At 35.2% G+C, this 23842-nt stretch overlaps 1 protein-coding gene across 5 annotated transcripts in view; it reads right to left on the reverse strand.

Moving 5' to 3' along the window:
• Nucleotides 1–2779: 2779 nt before the first annotated feature.
• KRIT1 (KRIT1 ankyrin repeat containing) overlaps nt 2780–23842 on the reverse strand; it is a 42279-nt gene continuing 21216 nt past the window's right edge. For all 5 annotated transcript variants that reach the window (XM_045497044.1, XM_045497046.1, XM_045497045.1 and 2 more), the window contains 9 exons: nt 23651–23807; nt 22638–22745; nt 19687–19843; nt 17272–17423; nt 11958–12124; nt 11140–11227; nt 10340–10546; nt 3760–3876; nt 2780–3272 (listed from right to left, as the gene is read on the reverse strand). In XM_045497044.1, coding sequence (XP_045353000.1) covers nt 3204–3272; nt 3760–3876; nt 10340–10546; nt 11140–11227; nt 11958–12124; nt 17272–17423; nt 19687–19843; nt 22638–22745; nt 23651–23807 — 1222 coding nt within the window. In that variant the 3' untranslated portion in view covers nt 2780–3203. The remainder of the gene's footprint in view (nt 3273–3759; nt 3877–10339; nt 10547–11139; nt 11228–11957; nt 12125–17271; nt 17424–19686; nt 19844–22637; nt 22746–23650; nt 23808–23842) is intronic.

The raw sequence follows: 23842 nt of genomic DNA on the forward strand, positions 1-23842 counted from the left end.
AATTGTATCAATTCTCCAGGACCACTCTTGGGGTCAAAACATCTCATCCCATTTCCCTTCTCCCTAATATGTTTCTGTCACTCTCATCCCTCAGATGCGAGCTTAAGCATCACTTGCTCAGGGGTGCCTCTCCTGATCTCTAAGGCTAGATCAAGTTTCCCTCTTTATGCTTACATAATACACTTATTTTTCTTTCATCACACTTGCTAGATCTTATAAATATAGATTTCCATGAGTATTTATTGTCTCCCTCATTAAAATTTGTTCCCTAAAGGCAGGGGCTTTGTTTTTCTTGGCAATGGATCCCTGGCACATAAAAGGCACTCAAATTTATTGAAAAATGATGAAAAGGAAAAAGGTGTCTTTTATCCCCAGTGCACATATAATGCCTGGCCAATCCTAGGCACTCATTAAAACCTACTTGCATTTCTCCATTATTGGTAATTTCTGGTTTGTTATGGTCTGACAGACAATGATCAGTTTTTCCTCTCAATACCTTATTTGAAAATTGACTTTTTTTTTTTTAACGTTTATTTATTTATTTTGAGAGAGAGAGAGCACAAACAGAGGAGGGGCAGAAAGAGGAGAGAGAGAACCCCCAGCAGGCTTCACACTGCCAGCACAGAGCCTGATATGGGGCTTCATCCCATGAACCAAGAGATCACGACCTGAGCTGAAATTAAGAGTCAGACACTTAGCTGACTGAGTCACCCAGGTACCCCTGAAAATTGACTTTCTAATGCTATATATTTTTAAGCCTTTAATAGCCATGCTACGTTAATAGTCTTTCCTTCCCTTCTCTACAAGACTGCATTACTGTGTAACTCCAGGAGGGTATACTGTATTCTATGGGGCAGGGAATTGTTTGATGTAGTAGCATTGCATCCTCACCTCCCTCTGTGAAAGGAAAAACATTCAGCTAACTCCTAAAGTTGGTTATAAGAGCAGTTCTAAACCCTAGCTGTATATCAAAATCACACTGGATACTTTACCAACAGAAATCCTTGAACCCCACCCTAGATTTATTGAGTCATAATGTATTGAAACTCCTCATGTGACTGCAGTGCCAGGATTAGGAAACACTGGGTTGGAGCACAGGATAAGTGTGGGAAAAGTGGTTACACATTAATTTGGATAGGAACATTAGTGACCATGTAATTAAGGGCCCTGCATTCAATACTGAGGACATGGAATTTAATTGTAATGTAGTAAGGAACCATGAAAAGCTTTCAGAGGGTAATGAAATGATCAGATCCATCAGAAAGGTGAACTTGGCACCAGTGTGGCAGATAAGTGGGCAGAGTGTACAGCCTCAGCCAGGGGAGGCAAGGGAGGAAGTAACACCAAACCTAGGAACAGGTGGGAAGGACTTCAACTAAGGCGGATGCAGGGCAACCAGAGAGGAAGGAAACGGGAAAGGACTCATAAAAAATTTGACAAGATTTGATAAGTGGAATGTCAAGGGTAATAAAGGAGAGAGAAGTTGAAGACCACTCCAAGATTTCCAGGATAAGCAACTGGCTGCAATTTGATGGTGCCACTAACCAAACAGAATACAAGTGGAAGGATAGAATTGAGCAAGTAAACAAATTCGGTTTCCAGCTGTGATGAAATAGATGTTCTTTTTGTAGGCCATTTAGGTGGTGCTAGAACAGCAAGAAATTGGAAATTAAGATCCAGAGTTCAGAAGAGAATCTGAGGCTGAAATATTAGGTTTGGGAGTCAACAGTTGAGGCCACTGGAAGGTATGAAACTGAACAGAGCACTGTCTATGTAGAATCAAAAGTATTTAGCATAGAATTAGAGATAAAGCAGGCTTTCTCATTCAATTTACTTAATCATATATAATTTTAATAAGGCTCAGACAGAGCACCATTAGAAATAAACAGAAATTAATGTGGTTAAATTCTGATATATAAAACTTATCTGCAATCTTTAGGACAGCTTCAAATATGACTATTGTATCTCTGAACTTACCTACAATATATCAGTCTAGGGGCGCCTGGGTGGCCCATCAGTTGAGTGTCTGACTTCAGCTCAGGTCATGATCTCATGGTTCGGTTCATATGTTCAAGCCCTGCATTGGGCCCTGTGCAGACATCTCAGAGCCTGGAGCCTGCTTCGAATTCTGTCTCTCTCTCTCTGCCCCTCCCCTGCTTGCACTTTGTCTCTCTCTCAAAAATGAACATTAAAAAATTTAAAAAAAAATTTAAGAACATATCCGTCTACTGGCTCGGAAAGACCAGTTTCTAAGCTTATTAAATAGCATCATAATTCAGTTAGCTCCTCATCTATGATATCAGTACTCCCCTAAATGAAACAGATATTTGGTGATCTACTTTGATAAAGGCAATATAATTCATCAGGCTAAGTCATAAAAATACAACATGTACATATTAAATGCAACTACTGATATCCAGAGACTGTCACTTACTCTGTGTGTCTACGTATGAGTACTTATGTGCCAGGCACTTTTGTGTAATTTACTTTAATAATCCAAATTCATTACTGCATCTGGAATCATTTCAACAGAAAAAAAACCCCAAAACTTAAGATTCCTAGGCCCTGTTACTTCTAGAGAGTGAATGAACTTGTATATACTGAGTCCCAGCAATCTTTGTTTAAAGAAGCATCAGGTTAATTTTGATGCAGGGGATTCAAGAACTATACTTTGAGAAATACTAGCTTATACTAGTTACACATTTTAACTAAGAATTTTAAAAACATACTGAGAGATGTTCATAGATTACAGAAAAATGTTTGAAATAACAGTGTTATCTGGTTTAAGTAGAAAATATATTTTCTTTATTCAAATATGTTGAGTTTCAGTATATTCTGAAATGACACACAAAGTTATACCAAAGCTATATTTTAATTTCATTACATCCCAGTCCAAATTCTTTACCATTTACCAAAAATAACTTTTTATAAAGCTTACTATTTTGTCCATTATTATACAGATGATCAATCTACATATTTTTATGTGTTTCTCTCAAAAATTAGAATAGCTTATGAGGATATTATACAAAACTAATTGGTATATTACACACCAAACGTAAGTACAGATTCTGTACAATGTAGTAGTATACATTCATATATTACAAGAGACTAAGTGCCTTGTTAAAAGTGATAGTTTAAGAAATCTTTCATGGAAAAAATGTGCATTACAAAATGTGGTAGTTTAAGTATCAGCTGCTTTCCTCTCATGAATTTCTTTCGGTGGGCATTAACTGTCCATTTAGCTTCATTAATAGTTTTACCACAAGGCCAGCCTATAAAGTAAAATATACGTCAACAGTAAATGTGAAACATGTAAGGATGTGTAAATGACATACATGGCAGTGAGCAGTTCCCTATCTATCTGAAAAGAAACTTTCTTATTAGAGGAAGTTTATCAAGAATAGAGGGGGTACTAAGGCTTTGAAGGGATGCAACTAGTGGCTCAGATAGAATACTTATCAAGAGGGAAGGATTACCTGACAGACACCTGGATAAAAGAGACAGGGAATACTAACTAGAATTAAAAGAAATACCAGAAAACAGAGTTTCATTGTTATAAAACTAAATAAATTATTCAGATAAGTTTCTGGCTTATCTGCTTAGGAAAGGCCTGCCTTTTATCCTTGGTCTTAAATATCTTAATTTCACATACTATCAAAGGTTTTCCTTGAAGTAAAATGGATCGTCACTTAAAAAAAAGAATCTTTACTAATACAATAGTTCATTATTAGAAGTCCAGAGCAACTGATAAGTACTTACCTGTTTTGTGTGTACTATAAAGCTCATTTTATTTTCCATACTATGGATCTGAAAACATGCATCAGCATCTCCCAATTGCCACATAAAACAACCATACTTAAGACTGATGAGTAAAGCCTGCAATATAATTAGAAATTGTTATATTGAAATGTATGTTAAAAACAACACCTATCTTCTCTTACTATCTACAATGATCTAGTCATGTCCAAACATAATGGTTTTGAATGTTACAATAAATTGTATTCAAAGTTCCCTCAATAACCTTACAGAGCCTCAAGTACAGAACCACATAGATGGTAGACTCTTAGGAGACTGCCTTCAGCAATGGTATCTTTTGTATCACACTGACAAACATTTTAAAGATGCCCATTCTGTGGTATGTATACACATACGTATAAACACACACACACACACACACATACACACACACACACACACACACACACACACACACACACACAAGAATAATATTCAGCCATCAGAAAGAAGAAAATAATGCCATTTTTAACAACATGGATAGACCTTGAGGGCATTATGTTAAGTAAAATAAGTCAGAAAAAGACTAAACAGTATATCGCTTACGTGTGGAGTCTAAAGAAGCTGAACTCGTAGAAACAGAGAGAAACAGAATGGTGGCTACCAGAGGCTGGGGGACAGGCAACATGAGATGTCAGCCATGAAGTACAAACTTTCAGGTATAAGATGAGTAATTTCTGGGGATCTAATGTACACCATGGTGACTATAGTTAATAATACTATATTATATAGTTCATGTTACTGAGAGAGTAGATCTTAAGTGTTCTCATCACAAAAAGAAAACAGTAATTATGTAACATGGTGGAGGTATTAGCTAATGCTATGGTATTAATCATGTTGCAATACATATCAAATCAACCCATTGTACACCTTAAACTTATACAATGTTATGTCAATTATGTCTCAGTAAAGTTGAGAAGATGCCTATTCTCTCAGTGACTTTCAAGAAAATTAAATGTACAAGTTTTTACTTTCCGCACGTTAAAAAAAAATCCCTTTCACTTTATTCAGTACCTTTTGAATATTCACATAGTACTTTCAGATCTGAAATTTATGTAATGAGGTAACAGGTTGACTTAAGCAATTCCATCTCACTGAAAATAAGTATAGTGATATATTTACGGTAAAAATAAGCATAATTTTAATAATTAATATAGCCTTCATAAATTCATCAAATTATTTAAAACCAGTATTAGAACAACCTATTTCTGGGGTGCCTGGGTGGCTCAGTCAGTTAAGTATCCAGCTCTTGGTTTTGGCTCCAGTCATGATCTCAGAGTTTGTGGCTTCAAGCCCTGTGTGGGGCTCACACTGACAGTGTGGAGCCTGCCTGAAATTCGGTCTCTCTCTGCCCCCCACTCAAAATAAATAAATAAATTTTCAAAAAAAAAAAAAAAAACTATTAAAAAAAAACCTATTCCTACACTTTCCTAACAAAAAACTTAAATTTAAATAAGCATTCAATATACTTTTTTATTTCAAAATGAATCTCTCCTAGCAACTTGCATTTTCTTGCCCTAAAAATATATTATTTATATACACATATACAAAGAAAGTGTTTGTGCATCCTTTAAAATACACGTTTAAAAACATTTGCTTTCAGGGGCACTTGGGTGGCTCAGCTGGATAAGCGTCAGACTTGAGCTCAGGTTTGTGAGTTTGAACCCTGGCATCGGGTTTGATGCTGTCAGCGCAGAACCTGCTTTGATCTTCTGTCCCCATCTCTCTCTGCCCCTCCCTCCTTCCCTCCCTCTCTCTCTCTGCTCCTCCCCTGCTCACATTCTTTCTCTCAAAAATAAATAAAGCATAAAAAAATTGCTTTCTATGACTAGCAGTTCTTAAAATGTTGATAAAATGTTTATTTTTATTTATTTTGAGAGAGAGAGAAAGTGCATGCACAAGCAGGGGAGGGGCACAGAGAGAGAGAGAAAGAATCCCAAGCTGGTTGTGTGCTCAGCACAGAGCCTGAGGTGGGGCTTGATCTTACAACCATAAGATCATGACCTGAACTGAAACCAAGAGTAAGATGCTCAAATGACTGAGCCACCCTGGCCCCCTTATTACAAGTAATTAATGTTATGTGAAAAGGATATGGTTTTAGGACATTTTAAAAAATAATTTTCATACTTCTTGAAGTTTATTTATTAATTATGAGAGAGAGAGAGATAGAGAGCAAGTGTGGGGTGGGGGGCAGAGAAAGGGAGAAGCATAATCCCAAGCAGGCTCTGTGCTGTCAGCGCAGAGCTTGACATGGGGCTTGGACTCACAAACCATGAGATCAGGACCTGAGCCAAAATCAAGAATCTGGTGCTGAGATGCCTAGGTGGCTTGGTCGGTTGAGCATCCAACCTCAGCTCAGGTCATGATCTCGCAGTTCACAAGTCTGAGCTCCTCACGGGGCTCTGTGCTAACAGCTCAGAGCTTGGAACCTGCTTCAGATCCTGTGTCTCCTTCTTTCTCTGCCCTCCCCCCTACCCCACCTTGCTCGCGCTGTCTCTCTCTCTAAAATAAACATTAACAAAAACTAAAAAAAAAAAAAAAAAAAAAGAGTCCAGTGCTTAACGGACTGAGCACACCAAGAACCTCACTTTAAAAATGCCCTAAACTGGGGCACTGGGTGGCTCAGTTGGTTAAGTGTCCGACTCCTGGTTGTGGCTAGGATCATGATCTCCCATGCGTGCGTTTGAGCTCCCGCCCCACATAGGGGTCTGTGCTGATAGTGCAGAGCCTGCTTGGGATTCTCTCTCTCTCCCCCTCTCTCCGCCCCTCCCCTGCTTGTGTTCTCTCTTTCTCTCTCTCTCAAAATAAATAAATAAGCTTAAAAAAAAAGTGAGGTTCTTAAATGAAACAGTACAATTAATTTACATGAGTGTACATTATGTATAATGCGAAACTAAGCACATCTTCTTTAAAATTAGCCACCTGTATTTATATTGTAAAATATAACTTTATGGATATGATATGCTAAAATAGCTATTTACCAAGGAACACATTGAAACATTTGAGTCAAGATATCGTAATACCTTGCATTGTCTATTTTTTAGATCAGTTGCTTGAAATTTGTTTAATCAAGAAGCAAAAAATAGTCCATTAATATGGTCTCAAAACAGTTTAATATATAGAAAAAAATACATCTGTAGTATAAGTCCTCCATTATATGGGGGCTAAATTACTAACAAAAATACTGGGGTTGTAAATTAAAAATAAAGGTTTTGTTGCTATGCACAAAGGAAGAGATTGAGAAACCCACAATAATGAAAGCAGCTCAATGGAACTGAAAAGTCAGAGTCCATATGGTAGCTTTGAGAGATACAGTGTACTCTAGAAGGAAAAAGTAGTTCTCTTTACGAGATAAAACCTACAAAGGGTCAAGTTGTTTAGTGAGGGAAATCTAAAGGCACAAGAGAAAATGTCAGGAATAGTTGAGAGCAGAAAAGGGAAAACCAAAGAAGTGACAAGTAGCAAATAGCCAGCCAGTGGACAGGAGAAACAGTGATGTTGATAACTGATCAGGAAGAATGACACTATGTGGATATCTAAATAACCAGTTTTATTTCAGAAGGGCATTCATTATGGCCAACATAAACTGACATCAGCAAAGGGTATCTATTGCTTGGGTGTGGCAATAGTACTATTATGGTTAAAGATATATCAACAAGCGCAGTTATGAAACAGAAATACATTCACTATAGTAAAACAATGATTTACAACACAGTGTGTTATATATTCAATAGTGCCTACATTTTATGTAAGTATGCTCTGATGAGCATATGAAATTGGCTGAGTTATACTCCCCAATGGGAAACTCTCTTATTTCAAAGAGAAACAAGATATAGAAGGTAGAAGTAATTGATATAAAAAACACTGCTGTATTCTATGGGTTTTCATGAGAATTAATCTCTGAAGCTACTGTATCCCAAGCAGAGTTTTAATGTAAATGAAGGTATTTTTGCAAATGAAGTTGTTTATTCTAAACTTGTCAAATTCAACCCTAGCATATCTTGATGACTCTAACACAACTGAGGACAAGCTGCCTGCTCCCACCTTTGATGATTAGAAAATATAATCATCTTAAAGCTTTCATAGGTCCTGTAAATTTATCAGTGGTTTACAGAACACAAGGTAATGATCAGGTGGACAGAAAACATTATTACTCTTTGGTTTAATCACCCAAGGACAGCATTTTAATTTATATTTCTAGAAATCGAACATCTTATCCTAAAAAAAGCAGACTATTCACTAATAACATTGTTATCATCCTCTGCCTGCAATTGCTATCTCACTTACTCGATTCCTGGACCATAGTATTATTCATGTGAAATGTTATAATGCTGAACCATCATTTAGGAACTAAATAAAACATTGAATTGTTGCCTAAACCTGGAATGCTGCCAAGGCAAATATAAACTATAGCTTAGAGAAAAGGCTCAGCATCACACCCACAGTGTCACCATTCAGTTTGGTAAAGGATTTGTAAATGTTGTATAAAATGCTCTGAAATAGCAGAGGAGAAATTTATTGAAATGGTGAGGGGGGGGGGGCGCCTGGGTGGCGCAGTCGGTTAAGTGTCCGACTTCAGCCAGGTCACGATCTCGCGGTCTGTGAGTTTGAGCCCCGCGTCAGGCTCTGGGCTGATGGCTCAGAGCCTGGAGCCTGTTTCCGATTCTGTGTCTCCCTCTCTCTCTGCCCCTCCCCCGTTCATGCTCTGTCTCTCTCTGTCCCAAAAATAAATAAACGTTGAAAAAAAAAAAAAAAAAAAAGAAATGGTGAGGGGAGTTTCTCCTTTGATTTCCTTTAATAAACTTAGTACAAAAGAAATAGAAAACTGGTTACAAACTAATTAGAAGCGGCCTATTTTTTGTGAGTAAAGTAGCTTAAAAAGAAAATGATAATAAGCAAATGATCCAAAAGCAAGCTGACATCAGAGGCTTCAAAAAAAATCAAGTTCTAGATAAACTACTGAATTCAGTCCCTATTCAGCCCTATGTCCGTACATATTCTCTACCTCCATTCACGGGCATATCTAACAGCATGGTAAAAATAGCTGTTGCCCATAAGGATGATCCTGAGTTATCATGAAGTGACTAAACTACTTTCAGAAGTTATGTGATTACAAAGTAAGGGTTATAAAAATGATGAAAATAAAAATAAGGTTTATGATAAAATTTCCTAACCTAAAATGACTTTTCTAATTTTTTTTAAAATGTATGTTTATTTTTGAGAGAGAGAAAGAGACCAAGTGCAAGCAGGGGAGAAAGGCAGAGAGAGAGGGAGACACAGAATCCGAAGCAGGATCTGGGCTCCGAGCTCCCAGCTATCAGCTCAGAGACCAATGTGGGGCTCAAATTCACGAACCGTGAGATCATGACTTGAGCTGAAGTCGGACGCTTACCCAACTGAACCACCCAGGTACCCCTAAAATACCTTTTCTAATGTATAAGCTTAGTTATTACTTTAACAGACCTGAAATGGTCTATTCTTAAACAAATCTGAATGAACAAAATAAATTTGATTTTTATTAGCTATTAAAGCTAGAAAGCTGTTCATCCAGATAAATGTGTTAAATATGCTAAAAATGATTGATAATTCCATATTTTATATATAACGACTTTGATTAGAAAAAGGAATATAATATAGTAACAAGCCTCTGATGGGAAAGGTCTGAATCCCTTCCATACTTCATCTTGCCTGTTCCCCAAAAGGCTCTTATAACTAATTCTGCTTTTCAAAGTGAATCCCTTGTGACAGGTATTACATTTTTCTTTTTTCTAACGTTTATTTATTTATTTTGAGAGACAAAGAGCGTGTGCAAACACAGGGGAGGGGCAGAGAGAGAGAGAGACAGGAAATCCCAAGCAGGTTCGGTGCTGTCAGTGCAGAGTCCAACACCAGCCCAATCTCACAAAACATGAGATCATGACCTGAGCCAAAATCAAGAGTCATATGCTTAACCAACTGAGCACCCCAATATATTTTTCTTTTTGTAACCTGTATTTTTTCATTTAAACTTAATTGATTTTTAAAATAGGTAATATAATCACAGTTAAAAAATTTTTAAGTTGCAAAATGGTACTTAGTAAAGTTTCCCTCCTACTCTTGTTTCCAGTTACCTGGTTGCCTTCTCTAAAGGCTTCATGAAACTTTTTATTCATACACAAGCAATATGTATTCATGTAAATATGGTCTTGACTTCCCCTCATTTTTACACAAATAATAGCATATTACATATGGTCCACCACTGTACTTTTTCACTAAATATATCTTGAAAATCATTCTCTACATTCTTCATTCTTTTATATGGCTGCACAGTATTTCAATGTAGAAATGTACTATGATTAATACATTACATAATTATAGAATATGATTAATGTTAATAATTAACACTTTGTTGACAATCATTTACTTTTCATCCCTCTTCCTTTGCTATTATAAATAAAATTGCAATGAATACTTTTATATATATGTCATTTCTAGATTTTTCGGGCATGCTGGTACAATTTTTTTAAGACACTGGTCAAAAACAGCTGTAAAGCTGAAAATCTACCTTAGTTTCCATGTTGAGAAGATGAAGTCCTTTTATATTCACTCCTACATACACAGGGATGACTTTATGATTGCTGGGGCTTGCCTTTGTAAATATCTGTCCTGTGAAAAAAGCTGCTCCATATGTAGGAATTTCCCAACAATTCTGTAAGAACATGCGCTGAAGGTGATGCATTTCTTTACTGACACCCTCACTTGTACTAAGATTCTAAAAACAAATAAGGTAAAATAAAAGAGATGTGAAAAGAGAACACACTTTTGATAATCCAAGTAGGTCAACTAAGCAATTTCTAAAATCGTGGCTGCCCCCAGAGAAGAATAAAATTGTGTGAACTATCCCAAGAGCAGTTCTTAATACTTCAAAAAAGAAAGAAATATCAAAGTATAAAAATAGTGTTTGTCTATTCTATTAGGTTTTAAGTGTCTCATGGACAAGGATAGTGTATAATTTCATGGTGTGTGAGGTGTGTGTTTAATCTCTAGTTCTTACCACAGTATCCAGCATATAGAACATGGTGTGTGAGGTGTGTGTGTGTGTGTGTGTGTGTGTGTGTGTGTGTGTGTGTGTTTAATCTCTATTCCTTACCACAGTATCCAGCATATAGAAGGTATTCAGTAAAAGATTCCACATTATTAAAAATAAAAATATGCTACTTTCAGTTTCATGTGAACTAGAAGATGAATTTTTAATTTCAGTACTATAAATTTAATGTAACTACATTTAAAACATATTACACGATTTAATTTACAAAATTTCAACTAGGGTATAAAATGTCTTTTTATTTCTGTTAAACAGCTTACCTTATATTCATGAAGTATTCGGTTTGTCCAGTGAGGTGCCTTACTTTTCAATTTGGTAATAGGTACAATGGATTTTAGGTTTTCTTCACTGTAAGCAAACAGGCCAACATGCTTTAAATAAATCATCTTTAGTAGCTAAAGTACATAAATCACTCAGAAACAAATTGCTTTAAATAACATGATTTTTTTTAAGTAACATGATTTTTGAGCTGAAAAATATATATTGTAAAATATTAGAGAACTCTAAAAATTTTAAGCAAAAGCCACAATCCTAACATTCTCATTTAAGAGAATGTTTCTTCTTTCAATAACCACAAAATACTTTTGAAAATTGAAAACTACAATAAACAAACTTCAGTGTTTAAAACCTCAGTGTTTTTTCTCAAAAACTGAAATCTGCCTTATGACATTTTCTACTACTTATCAAGTCAGGTTTTAATGAACTTATATTTAAACATATAATAAAGATAAGTTAAAGAAAAAATATAAAGTATATCAAGGGGTGCCCGTCAGTAGAGCATGTGACTCTTGATGTCAGAGTTGTGGGTTTGAGCCCCATGTTGGGTGTAGAGATTACTTAAAAAAATAAAATCTTAAAAAAAAAAAAGGTGTATCAAACCAGAGTCAAATGTAAGAAAAATAATTTTGGAGAGAATATAACTTTAAGAATGCTTTACCATTTTTTCCCTTCATTTCATGCCTCCTCATATCCTCTAGTTCCAAACCAAAGTATAAATATTTCTTAACATTTTTAAACTTTCTTGGTTAAATAGAATACTGAACATAGCACAAGACCACATACTGTATTAAATACTTACTTTAGGAAACCTTGCTTGTGTTTCTTACTCTCATAATTTCCATAAACTATTTGCAACAGTAGACTTGCCAATGTTATCAGTTTAGTGTCAGGAGCTGTATAAAAGCCCTTTAATAAATTATATCTGGCTTCATCAAAGAGGATAAGAATAGCTAGTGGGTCTTCAATCTTAAAAGAAAAAGCAGAATTTGGTTATTGGACTACAATTTCCTGTTAGAAATATACAACTTGTCACTGTCTAATATGGAAAAGCAAACGCTACATATTTGTATATAAATAAGCTGTTGACAGCAGGGGTTGACAAATTTTTCCTGTTACGGACCAGAGAGTAATATTTGAAGCTTTATGAGTCACATAGTCTCTCTGAGCACAAAAGCATCCATAGACAATACAGTAACATACAGGTCTGTGATGGTGTTCGAATAACACTTTACATATGGGTACCAAAATTTGGTACCCATAAAATTTTCACATGACATGATATATTATCCTTTTGAATTTTTTCAAACTTTAATAGCTTACCGAGTATGTAAAAATAAACAGCAGGTCAGATACAGCAATAGGCTATAGTTTGTTAACCTCTGATTTACAGTCTAATAAAAGATTATCATTAGTTTATGGATATGGATAATTTCTACCACAATTTTACCTAAATCAATTATATTCCTCAAACATTATTCTACATGTTTCATATGATATAGTAGTGAACCTCAAGGAAAATACAAGAAAGTGTATTAATTCCTAGAAGTGTACATGTAGTTTTAAAATTTTTATTTTAAAACATTTTTTATTTCATTTGACTAAAACTACTTGGTACTTCCAAATAACACTAAAGGAGAGCAGAAGATTTTTCCCTAAGTTTCAAAAACGTTATGAAGTTTCACTTTATCAAGTAGGATTAACAAAGATTGAAAAAAGCTAGCCTACAGAATATACCTATGCTTAGAAATAGTCACCAATTATAGAGTTTCTGAATGAATACTTAAAGGATTTCCAAATATAATTCAAAGTGATCTCAATTCCCTGTGGTAAAAGTTACTTTTGTCTTACTAACTAAAATAATATCCTATAATGCTCTATATAATATTAAAAACCTAAAAGAGAATTTCATGGGGAAAAAAGGTGGGAGGAGTGTTCTAGATTAAAAGTGACTAAAGAGATAACAACCAAATAGAAATTATGAACCTTGACTAGATCCTACATATGGGGGCTATAAAAAAAAGACTTTTAAACAATTGGGGAAAATCTGAATATGGATCACATATCAGACATTATTATGGAAATATTAATTTTTCTAGGTTGAAAATGGTTGAAAAAGGTTCATATGTCCTTTTTCTTAGGAGATATATGTAAAATATGTAGGGATTAAGTGCTATGATGTCTGCAACACACTTTTAAATGGTTCATAAAGAAAAGATAGAGAAGATGAAGGAAATAAAGCAAAATATTAGCCATTAGTGAATTTAATGAATTTTATTACCTTTTCAACTTTCCTATGGGCTTTAATTTCTCAAAATTAACAGTGAATTTAAAGAGTTTGAGTAGTTAAGCGTTATAATTCCTAAAAGTATATTTAGTGAGCGTTAGTCAACAATTATTCTTTACTAATGAAATCAGGCCATTTTCATCCTAAAGGAATAATGCAACCAATAAATGTCATTCTTCCATTTTTCAGACGGTACAAATTGGAATTTCTTAATTACATAATGAAAGAACACAACTATCTTATCAGATGATCATTATATTCTGATTTGTCTTAAGGTACTTACTAAACTTTGCTTCTTTTTCACCTGAGTTCACTTTATATTCTTTATAATAATGCAATTAATTTATCATCCAAGTTTTATCGTTATTGCTCTTTTTCTCCACCAATCAACTTTTAAAATATTACTTAGGTGGAGAAGGAAGATAGACTGAGTATACTTAAATTACTTGCAGACTTTATGGACCTAATATTTTTTTTAACTGTGCTAAAATACACATAACAAAAAACATTTTAACCATTTTAAGTGTATAATTCAGTGACATTAATTACATTCACAATGTTGTACAAATATCACTATTTACCCAACTTTTTCATCATTCAGAAACTGTTAACCACTAAGCAGTAACTCCACACTCTCTCTGATACCTGTAGTGACCACTAATTTACTTCATGAATTTTCCTATTCTAGATACTTAATGTAAGTAGAATCATACAATATTTGTGCTCTTCTTGCGTCTGGCTTGGCTTATTTCACTTAGCATAATGTTCTCAAGGTTTATCCATGTCATGGCATGTATCAGAACTTCATTTCTTTTTATGGCTGAATAATATTCCATTTTATGTGTATACCACGTTTTGTTTATCCATTCATCTCTTGATGGAAACTTAGTTTGTTTCCACCATTTCGGTTATTGTGACTAATGCTGCTTTGAACACTGGCATATAGATATGTTTAAGTTCCTATTTTTAATTCTTCAGGTATATATCAAAGAGTGGAACTACTGGATCATATGGTAATTGTGTTTAGTTTTTCTGAGAACCGCTATCGTTTTCCACAGCAGCTATACCATTTTACATTCCTACCTGCAATGTATAAGGATGACAAATTCTTTGTAACTTTACCAACATTCATTATTTTCTTTTTTTTAATTAAAATAGCCATCCTAGGAGGTGTGAAGTAGATTCTCATTGTGTTTTGATGTACATTTCCCTAATGACCATTGACGTTGAGCATCTTTTCACAAGTTTCTTGGTCATTTGTGTATCTTCACTGGAGAAATCAAGTCTTTTGCCCATTTTAACTAGGTTGTCTTTTTGTTGTTGAGTTGTAGCTCCCATTCTGTAAATTGTCTTTTCACTTTATTGATAATATCCTTTTATGCACAAATGTTTTTAATTTTGAAGTCTAATTTATGTATACTTTCTTTTGTTGCTCACAGTTTTGGTGTCCTATTTAAAAATCCATTGCCAGGGGCACCTGAGTAGCTCAGTCAGTTGAGTGTCCAACCCTTGGTTTCGACTGAGGTCATGATCTCACAATTTTTGAGTTCAAGCCCCATGTCAGGCCCACACCGTGGAGCTTGCTTGGGATTCTCTCTCCCTCTCTCTGTCACCCTCCCCCTGCACACTCTCTCTCACTCTCAAAATAAATGAGTAAGCTTAAAAAAAAAAATCCATTGCCAAATCTAAGGTCATGAAGATTTATCTGTTGGTTTGCTTCTAAGAGCTTTATGGTTTCTAGCTCTTATATTTAAGTTGTTGATCCAGTGAGTTAACTTTTATATATGGTGTGATTCAGGGTCCAATTTCATACTTTTGCACCATCTGTTGAAAAGACCACTCTTTTTTCATTGGCACCCTTGTCAAAAATCAGCTGACTATAGATTTTGGTTATATATGTATTGGGTTTATTTCTGTACTCTCATTTCTAATCCATTGGTCTATATAATTGTCCCTAATTACTGTGGCTTTTGTAGTAAGTTTTGAAATTGGAAGTGTGAATCCCTCGACTCTTTTCTTTTTTCAAGGTTGCTTTAGCTACTCAAGGCCCTGTGTAATTACATATGAATTTAAGGATTGCCTTTTCCACTTCTACAAAAAGGCTTTTGGAATTTTTTTTTAGATAATGTGGTAAATCAGTACATGCTTGGCTAGAGTGGACATCTTAACAATATTAAATCTTCCTACCCTTAACACAGATGTCTTTCCAGTTACACAGATCTTTAGTTTTTTTCAGTAATGTTTTATAGTTCTGAGTGTACAAGTCTTGCACCTCTTTTGTTAAATTTATTCCTAGCATTTTCTTTAAGATGCTATTTTGATTAATTTCTTAATTTCCTTTTTTGGTTGTTCATTGATGTAGAAACCACTGATTCTTGTGTGTTAAGCTTGTAACTTGCACATTGTTGAATCTATTTATTACCTCTAATAGCTTTTTTGTGGATCCTCTATATAGGATCATGTCATTTGTGAATAGAGTTTTATTTTTTCCTTTCCAGTATGGATGCTTTTTATTTTTTTCCTCCTTCCTTCCTTCCTTCCTTCCTTCCTTCCTTCCTTCATCTAATTGCTCTGGTTAGTGTTAAATAGCATTGGTGAAAGCTGCATCCTTGTCTTTTTCATGATCTTAGCTTTCAGCCTTTCATCGAGTATGTTAGCTGTAGGTTTTTCATAAATGCCATTTATCATTTTGAGGAAGTTCCCATCTATTCCTATTATAAGAGTTTTATCATGAAAGGGTATTGGATTTTGTCAACTATCTTTTCTGTGTCAATTGAGATGATAAATTGTTTTTTTTTCCCTTTGTTCTACTTATGAAAATCTAACACATTTTTTAATGAATAATTAAGATCTTTGTTTTTGGTAAGTTTCATACACTCTTTATGTAACTGCCAGTATATTTCAGTGAGAGGATCAAGTCTATCTTTGGTTTGATAATATAAAAGGGACAATATGAATAGTTAGATACAAAACATTTATCAAGTTTGTATATGGCCACTGAACTTTTCATATAACTTTGCTCAACCTTGTCTGTTTAATATTCCCTTGGATAACAACCAGGAAATGCACTGTATATTTTTTCTTCACCAAAGTTATGAGACCTTGAAACTTTTTTTCTTCAATTTCAAAGCTACTCTTGTTGTTAGCCTTCCCACTTAGTTTAACTTGTGATATCTACCTTAAATTTCTTCGTTGTCCATTCATCTTTCAGATAGCATTATCCCACATCCTCTAAAATTTACAGAAATTCAAATCCAAGTGTACTTGTATGGAACAGATCTTTTTATCAAATGTAAATTCTATTCTCATTTTTTACTATCTATATAATTTCTGCTTGATTTGAAAATAGCCACTTACTGACTTTTGCGAATAACTTTTTTATATCCCCTTTGCAAATATAATCTTCTCCATTCAGAATATATTTTCTGTTCTCCTACCACATCAACATATCTCTTTGCTCGTCTGAAATTTACCACTGATTAGTCCTTTATTAAATTTATCTTTGATACCGTACTTCCTAACTATACTAAAAACTTTTTTTTTTGTCTAATCCATCTTCCATCTGGTTGCTAATTCTCTTTACAATAGATTCTCTATTTCTTTTGTTTCTACAACAATGAAGGTAGAAATAGGAAAACCAACCAGGGGCTTTGTAAGTAGACTAACTCAAACTCTACCACTTACCCCAGGGATGTGAGGATTGAACAGAAAAACAGAAAATCTCCTCGTCCTCATACAGGAAAAGCACAATTTTTATTTCTAGTGCCTACCACAGGAACTCAATAGATTCTGTGTATTTAAATGACTAAAATAAGATTTCCACACAAACCTTTTTTTCAACTTCCAAAGGAAGTCTCACATCTCTTCTTAGGAAAAGCTGTGGTGTTTCTCTTTGGGGATCCAAATTAGTTAATTCAGCAAGTATTTCTGGCCAGTCACGAACGTGTTGCAATGGTTTATGATAAGGCTTGAGTTGAAGGCCTGAAAAACATCTTTCCTTTTATAAATGATAATGTAAAAATAAATTATATCAACACATGGAAAATTTGTATTAAATTATCTGTACTTAAGTGCTGAATACACACAAAGTAAAGGTCTAAATTCTAATCAACGCTGACTTTAACCAATAATATTACTACCCAATTTTAGGTGAAGAGCTTTTGTTTTTAAGAATATAAGAATTATGGAGGTGCCCGGGTGGCTCGGTTGATTGGGCACCCAACTCTTGATTTCAGCTCAGGTCATGGTCTCATGGATCCTGGGATAGGCCCCATGCAAGGCTCTGTGCTAACAGGGCAGAGCCCACTTGGGATGGGATTCTCTGGTTCTCTCCTCTCTCCCTACCTCCCCCCCAGCCCCCTGACTCCTGCACACACATGCACTCACTCACTCTCAAAATAAATAAATAAACATTAAAAAAAAAAAGAATTTAAGAATTATGAGGGACGCCTAGGTGGCCCAGTTTGTAGAGAATATGACTCTTGATCTTAGGGTTTTAAGTTTGAGCCCCATGTCGGGTATAGAGATTACTTAGAAATAAAATTTTTGGGGCGCCTGGGTGGCGCAGTCGGTTAAGCGTCCGACTTCAGCCAGGTCATGATCTCGCGGTCCGTGAGTTCGAGCCCCGCGTCGGGCTCTGGGCTGATGGCTCAGAGCCTGGAGCCTGTTTCCGATTCTGTGTCTCCCTCTCTCTCTGCCCCTCCCCCGTTCATGCTCTGTCTCTCTCTGTCCCAAAAATAAATAAACGTTGAAAAAAAAAAAACTTAAAAAAAAAAAAAAGAAATAAAATTTTTTTTTCTTTTTTAATTAGAGAGAGCATGCGTGGGGCAAAAGGGAGAGGCAGAGGGAGAAGAGGAAGAATTTTAAGCAGGCCCCATGCTCAGCATGGAGCCCAACATGGGGCTTGATCCCATAATCCTGGGATCATGACATGAACTGACATCAAGAGTCAGACACTAAACCGACATAGCCACCCAGGCCATTCGACTTAGCCACCCAGGCGCCCCTTAAAAATAAAATCTTAAAAGGGTGCCTGAGTAATTCAGTCGGTTAAGCCTCCAACTCTTGCTTTCAGCTCAAGTCTTGATCTCAGGGTCATGAGTTCAAGCCTGGCATTGGGCTCTGTGCTGAGCAAGGAGCCTACTTATAAAGAAAGAAAGAAACAAACAAAATCTGTAAAAAATTAAAGAATATAAGAATTATGATAATTCCTAAAACAAACAAAATGTATCAACTGTATATAAGATCTTTAATTACATGATAGCCTATTTATGATACAATCAGTAGAATCTAGAGTTAAAAAAAAGACAATTAAATCATTAAATAACCAATCATAATAACCTCAATTAATTCTTTTATGTATTTGCAATATTTGCTTGAAAGACAAATCTATAGTGACATCAGGATAATTTTATTTTTTTTTTAATTTTTTTTTTTGTTTAATGTTTATTTATTTTTGAGACAGAGCATGAATGGGGGAGGGTCAGAGAGAGAGGGAGACACAGAATCCGAAGCAGGCTCCAGGCTCCAAACTGTCAGCACAGAGCCCGACGCGGGGCTCGAACCCACAGACCATGAGATCATGACCTAAGCCGAAGTCGGACGCTTAACCGACTGAGCCACCCAGGGGCCCCGACATCAGGATAATTTTAAATGAAAATATTTGACAGAAGGGCACCTGGTGGCTCAGTCTTGGTTAAGCATCTGATTTCAGCTCAGGTCATGATCTCACGGTCTGTGAGTTTGAGCCCCACGTTGGGCACTAGGATGACAGCTCAGAGCCTGGAGCCTGCTTCAGATTCTATGTCTCCCTCTCTCTGCTCCTTTCCCACTCATGCTCTGTCTCTCCCTGTGTCTCAAAATGAATAAATGTTAAAAAAAAAATAATAAAAAAAGATTTGATAGAAAACTAATACAAAAAAAAATTTGCATTATTTCAGGTGAAATGAGCACTGACAATAAAGGCAAGTTGGATGAGCAATACATTTAATGGCATTCAAGTTAAATTCCATGGTTAAAGAATAAGTTTTAAAATGATTAAAAATTGCTTTGAATGAAGCAAGGGATGCGGGGCCCAGAGGCTTACCTATTTCAGCAGTTGGAATGCTAGTAATTTATATAAAAGAGAAGATCACTGTATCATTTGAAAATGTGAAAGTCATTAAAAAACTGACGCTATACTTAAGTTTGCCAACCTACTCTCAAAAATAGTGAGGTTTACACAACAGAATAACAACTTTCTTACTGAGGTTTTCTGAACAGATCCAAATAGTGAAATATTGCTGTGTTTCTTGAGAGAGACGCATTCCTTCCATTATCTGCTGCACTGTGGTATTATTTCCATGCTTCAGTTCAACAGAACGGTATGATCCATCCATTCTGTATATCCGAACTTTTTCATACTAGGACAAAAGAGAATAATAAATTATGCAATCTGGTTAGAAATTATATATCCCAACCTAACAAAATGCTTCAGTTTTAACTTCATATGCCTTATTATAGATTTCTAAAATGGAAAATAACAGGAAACTACTTCAAGTGAGTATCTGTTGGCATTATTTAAAAAAGTTTTATTTCCATTATGTATATTTTCCACTTTTTTTTCCTCTGGATGATTCATGATCATGTAAGCTTGAGAGACGAAGATGAATGATTCCTAAAAAAATTTCAACTTTGGATTCTTCTAGGAAATGTTTTAAAGCTCTTCATGTACAAAGTAGGTATCCTATGGGGGATACAGACTTGGTTACTAAATCTGGTGTTAGTCAAGTATCTTGTGAGTCTAGTGGGCTAAAGATTATATGGGAGAAATGTGTACTAGTAGTAATTTGTCCTAAGAGGAATCTGTGATGGAAGACCGTACACATGAAAGTTATGGAACAACGGACCTTGAGCCATTTTCTTTCCTCCTCTTCAGAAAAATCTCAGAGAGTAATAATATTTTCAATACATTAAAAAAAAAATTCCTGTCACCTATTTTGCCCTTCTCTCACCCACCTCCCCTCTAGCAACCACCACTTTGTTCTCTATATTTAAGAGTCTGTTTTTTTGTTTTTGTTTTATTGATTCCACATATATGTGAAGTCATACAGCATTTGTCTTTCTGTCTGACTTATTGCTCTTAGCGTAATACCCTCTAGGTCCATCCATGTTGGTGCAAATGGTGAGATTTCATTCTTTTTTATGGTTAATATTCTATTGTATATATGTACTACATCTTGTTTATCCATTAATCTATTGATGTACACTTAGTTTGCTTCCATATCTTGGCTACTATAAATAATGTTGTGATAAACATAGGAGTACCTGTATCTTTTTATATTTGATTTTAGCCAAAAGGTCGAGAAGCGATTTCATGTATCTTTTTTTTTTTTTTTTTTTTTTTTTTTTTTTTTTAATTTTTTTTTCAACGTTTATTTTTATTTTTGGGACAGAGAGAGACAGAGCATGAACGGGGGAGGGGCAGAGAGAGAGGGAGACACAGAATCGGAAACAGGCTCCAAGCCATCAGCCCAGAGCCCGACGCGGGGCTCGAACTCACGGACCGCGAGATCGTGACCTGGCTGAAGTCGGACGCTTAACCGACTGCGCCACCCAGGCGCCCCTTCATGTATCTTTTTAATTTAGTGTTTTCATTTTCTTTGTGTAAATACTCAGTAGTGGAATTACCAGATCATATGGTATCTCTATTTTTAATTTCTTAAGGAACCTCCATACTGTTTTCCACAGTGACTGCACCAATTTACTTTCTAAGACTGCACAAGGGTTCCACCATTTTCTCCAAATCCTCACCAACACTTCTTATTTCTTATCTTTTTGAAACTAGCCATACTGATTGGTGTGAGGTAATAGCTAATTGTGGTTTCTCAATATATCCTCAATACATTTTTATTGTCACTGGAAGTAACTCAATATGTTCTCAACACATTTTACTATATTGGAAGCCCCCAAATAACTTCCAGGCCAGTTCATTTTAGATAAAAGTACCTAATTCCTCTTATCGTGTTCATTTAGAATATAAAAATTATGCCAGGAATAATAATGTGTTCTATATAATTAGAAAATAAATTGAGGGCACCTGGGTGGCTCAGTCGATTAAGAGTCTGACTTCGGCTCAGGTCATGATCTTGAGTTCGAGCCCCACGTCAGGCTCTGTGCTGACAGCTCAGAGCCTGGAGCCTGCTTCAGATTCTGTGTCTGCCTCTCTCTCTACCCCTCGCCTGCACACACACACTCTCTCTCTCTCAAAAATATATAAACATTTAAAAAATTAAAAAAAAATTGTAATGAAGTATAATAGAAGGGTGCCTGTACTGTTACCTACTTCCTTGACTTTGTCTTGTGCTCATGGAACAGTATTTTTTTTTTTTTTTTTTTTTGGGACAGAGAGAGACAGAGCATGAACGGGGGAGGGGCAGAGAGAGAGGGAGACACAGAATCGGAAACAGGCTCCAGGCTCTGAGCCATCAGCCCAGAGCCTGACGCGGGGCTCGAACTCACGGACCGCGAGATCGTGACCTGGCTGAAATCGGACGCTTAACCGACTGCGCCACCCAGGCGCCCCTCATGGAACAGTATTTTGACAAAATCTGTTGTGTGGTGAGTTTGTGTGTTTATATTCTTAAAGGCAGAGATCATATGTTTACTCTTTATCATTTGTCACTTTCAGCATTTCAAGGTGTTAAATTCACAGAAATACTCCACAAATACTTATTGCCTAACTGATGGAAAGGTCTGGAAAGGCTCAGAGATTATATTTGTTGAGATCAAACTTTTACACTTTATCTGTTGATATAAATCCTTTTATCTGGTTTGCAAGTTTTCACAGTTTTTAAATTAATCATAATTTTATCATAACTGTAACTATTAGGCAAACTGAGTTTTTCTAATTGTTAATTCTTCTCTATCTTAATGTTATTGCTAATTATTTCAGACATTATCAAGTATTGAGATTATACTGGAAATTAGGTTAATTTTAAGTGCTTGAAAGATTTATCATGCAATTTTATTTTGTTATTCAAGAATAAATGTCTTAATGTTAGGGATGATAACAAATTTAATACTTAAGAGATCTAACTATGAGGTTTTCTAAAAGCAATAAGAAACCACCCATCCATTCCACTCTTGCCACAGATCCTCAAATTACTTATTAATTTAAACAGTTGGTGTGGCTCTATTTCTGAAAGTAATTCTTACTGGTTTGTTACTGGCTTCCTTCAACAGTTTTGCAGCTTCTTCCCAGTTATTTTGTTTGTTTTCTTCACAAATATTTAAGGGGGATCTTCCTTGTTGGTCCGTTATGTGCTAGAAATGTTGGAAAAAATAAAAATATAAAGAAAAAAGTATTACAGATATATGGTATTGTAAGTGAAAATGTCACAGTTTCACAAAAAACAGACTTTTGTCTAGTATTAAATATTAACCACACTTAGCACATACAATACTTAAACATGAATTGATAAAGATGAAAGACTCAAAGCACTAATCAATGTGATTACTGTTTTTTTAAAAGTTCTGATTATAAGATCCAACAAAGGTTTTGTTTAAAGTGATTATTTTCCCCTTTAAAATACTTATTAACACAAATTCTGAAAAATGGGAGGAAATTCTTTTTCTTTCTTATTTTTTTGAGGAAATACAACATAACACAAAAAGAGATTAAATTTTATGTATATGCAGGAGATTGATGGTGGTGATGATTGCACCACAATATGAATGTAATTAAAAAAACGAGGTTAGAGTGGGAGAGAGCTAAAGCATAAGAGACTCTTAAAAACTGAGAACAAACTGAGGGTTGATGGCGGGTGGGAGGGAGGGGAGGGTGGGTGATGGGTATTGAGGAGGGCACCTTTTGGGATGAGCACTGGGTACTGTATGGAAACCAATTTGACAATAAACTTCATATATTGAAAAAAGAAAAAAATAAAGAAAAAATAATAAAATAAATAAATTAAAAAAAATGAATGTAATTAATGCCACTGAACTATACATCTAAAAATGGCTATAACGGTAAATTTTATGTGGGGCATATTTTATCACAATAAAAACATGTATAAAATCAAAGCTTATACATAGATATTACGTATACTACATACTAAGTAAAATTTATTTTTTTCAGTTGGTTTCTCAAGTATACAATTGAACATTTTAGTGTCATTACTGGTTATTCATTGCTTAGACATTTAAAAAAACCCTGGAAAATAACTTACTCTGTCAATTTCTGGATGGTTTAGGAGAATCTGTACTATTTCAGCATGTCCTCCTCCAGCAGCAAAATGAAGAGGAGAACTAAGCTGTCCATTTAAAAGGTTTGGATTGCACTTTCCTTTCTCTAACAATATGCGAGTGGCCTCAACTTTTCCATACCTGTGGAAAAAAAAAAATGAAACTTACCCCCCAAA

This window comes from Leopardus geoffroyi, chromosome A2 (genome assembly GCF_018350155.1).
Source record: "Leopardus geoffroyi isolate Oge1 chromosome A2, O.geoffroyi_Oge1_pat1.0, whole genome shotgun sequence".
Classification (NCBI taxonomy): domain Eukaryota; kingdom Metazoa; phylum Chordata; class Mammalia; order Carnivora; family Felidae; genus Leopardus; species Leopardus geoffroyi.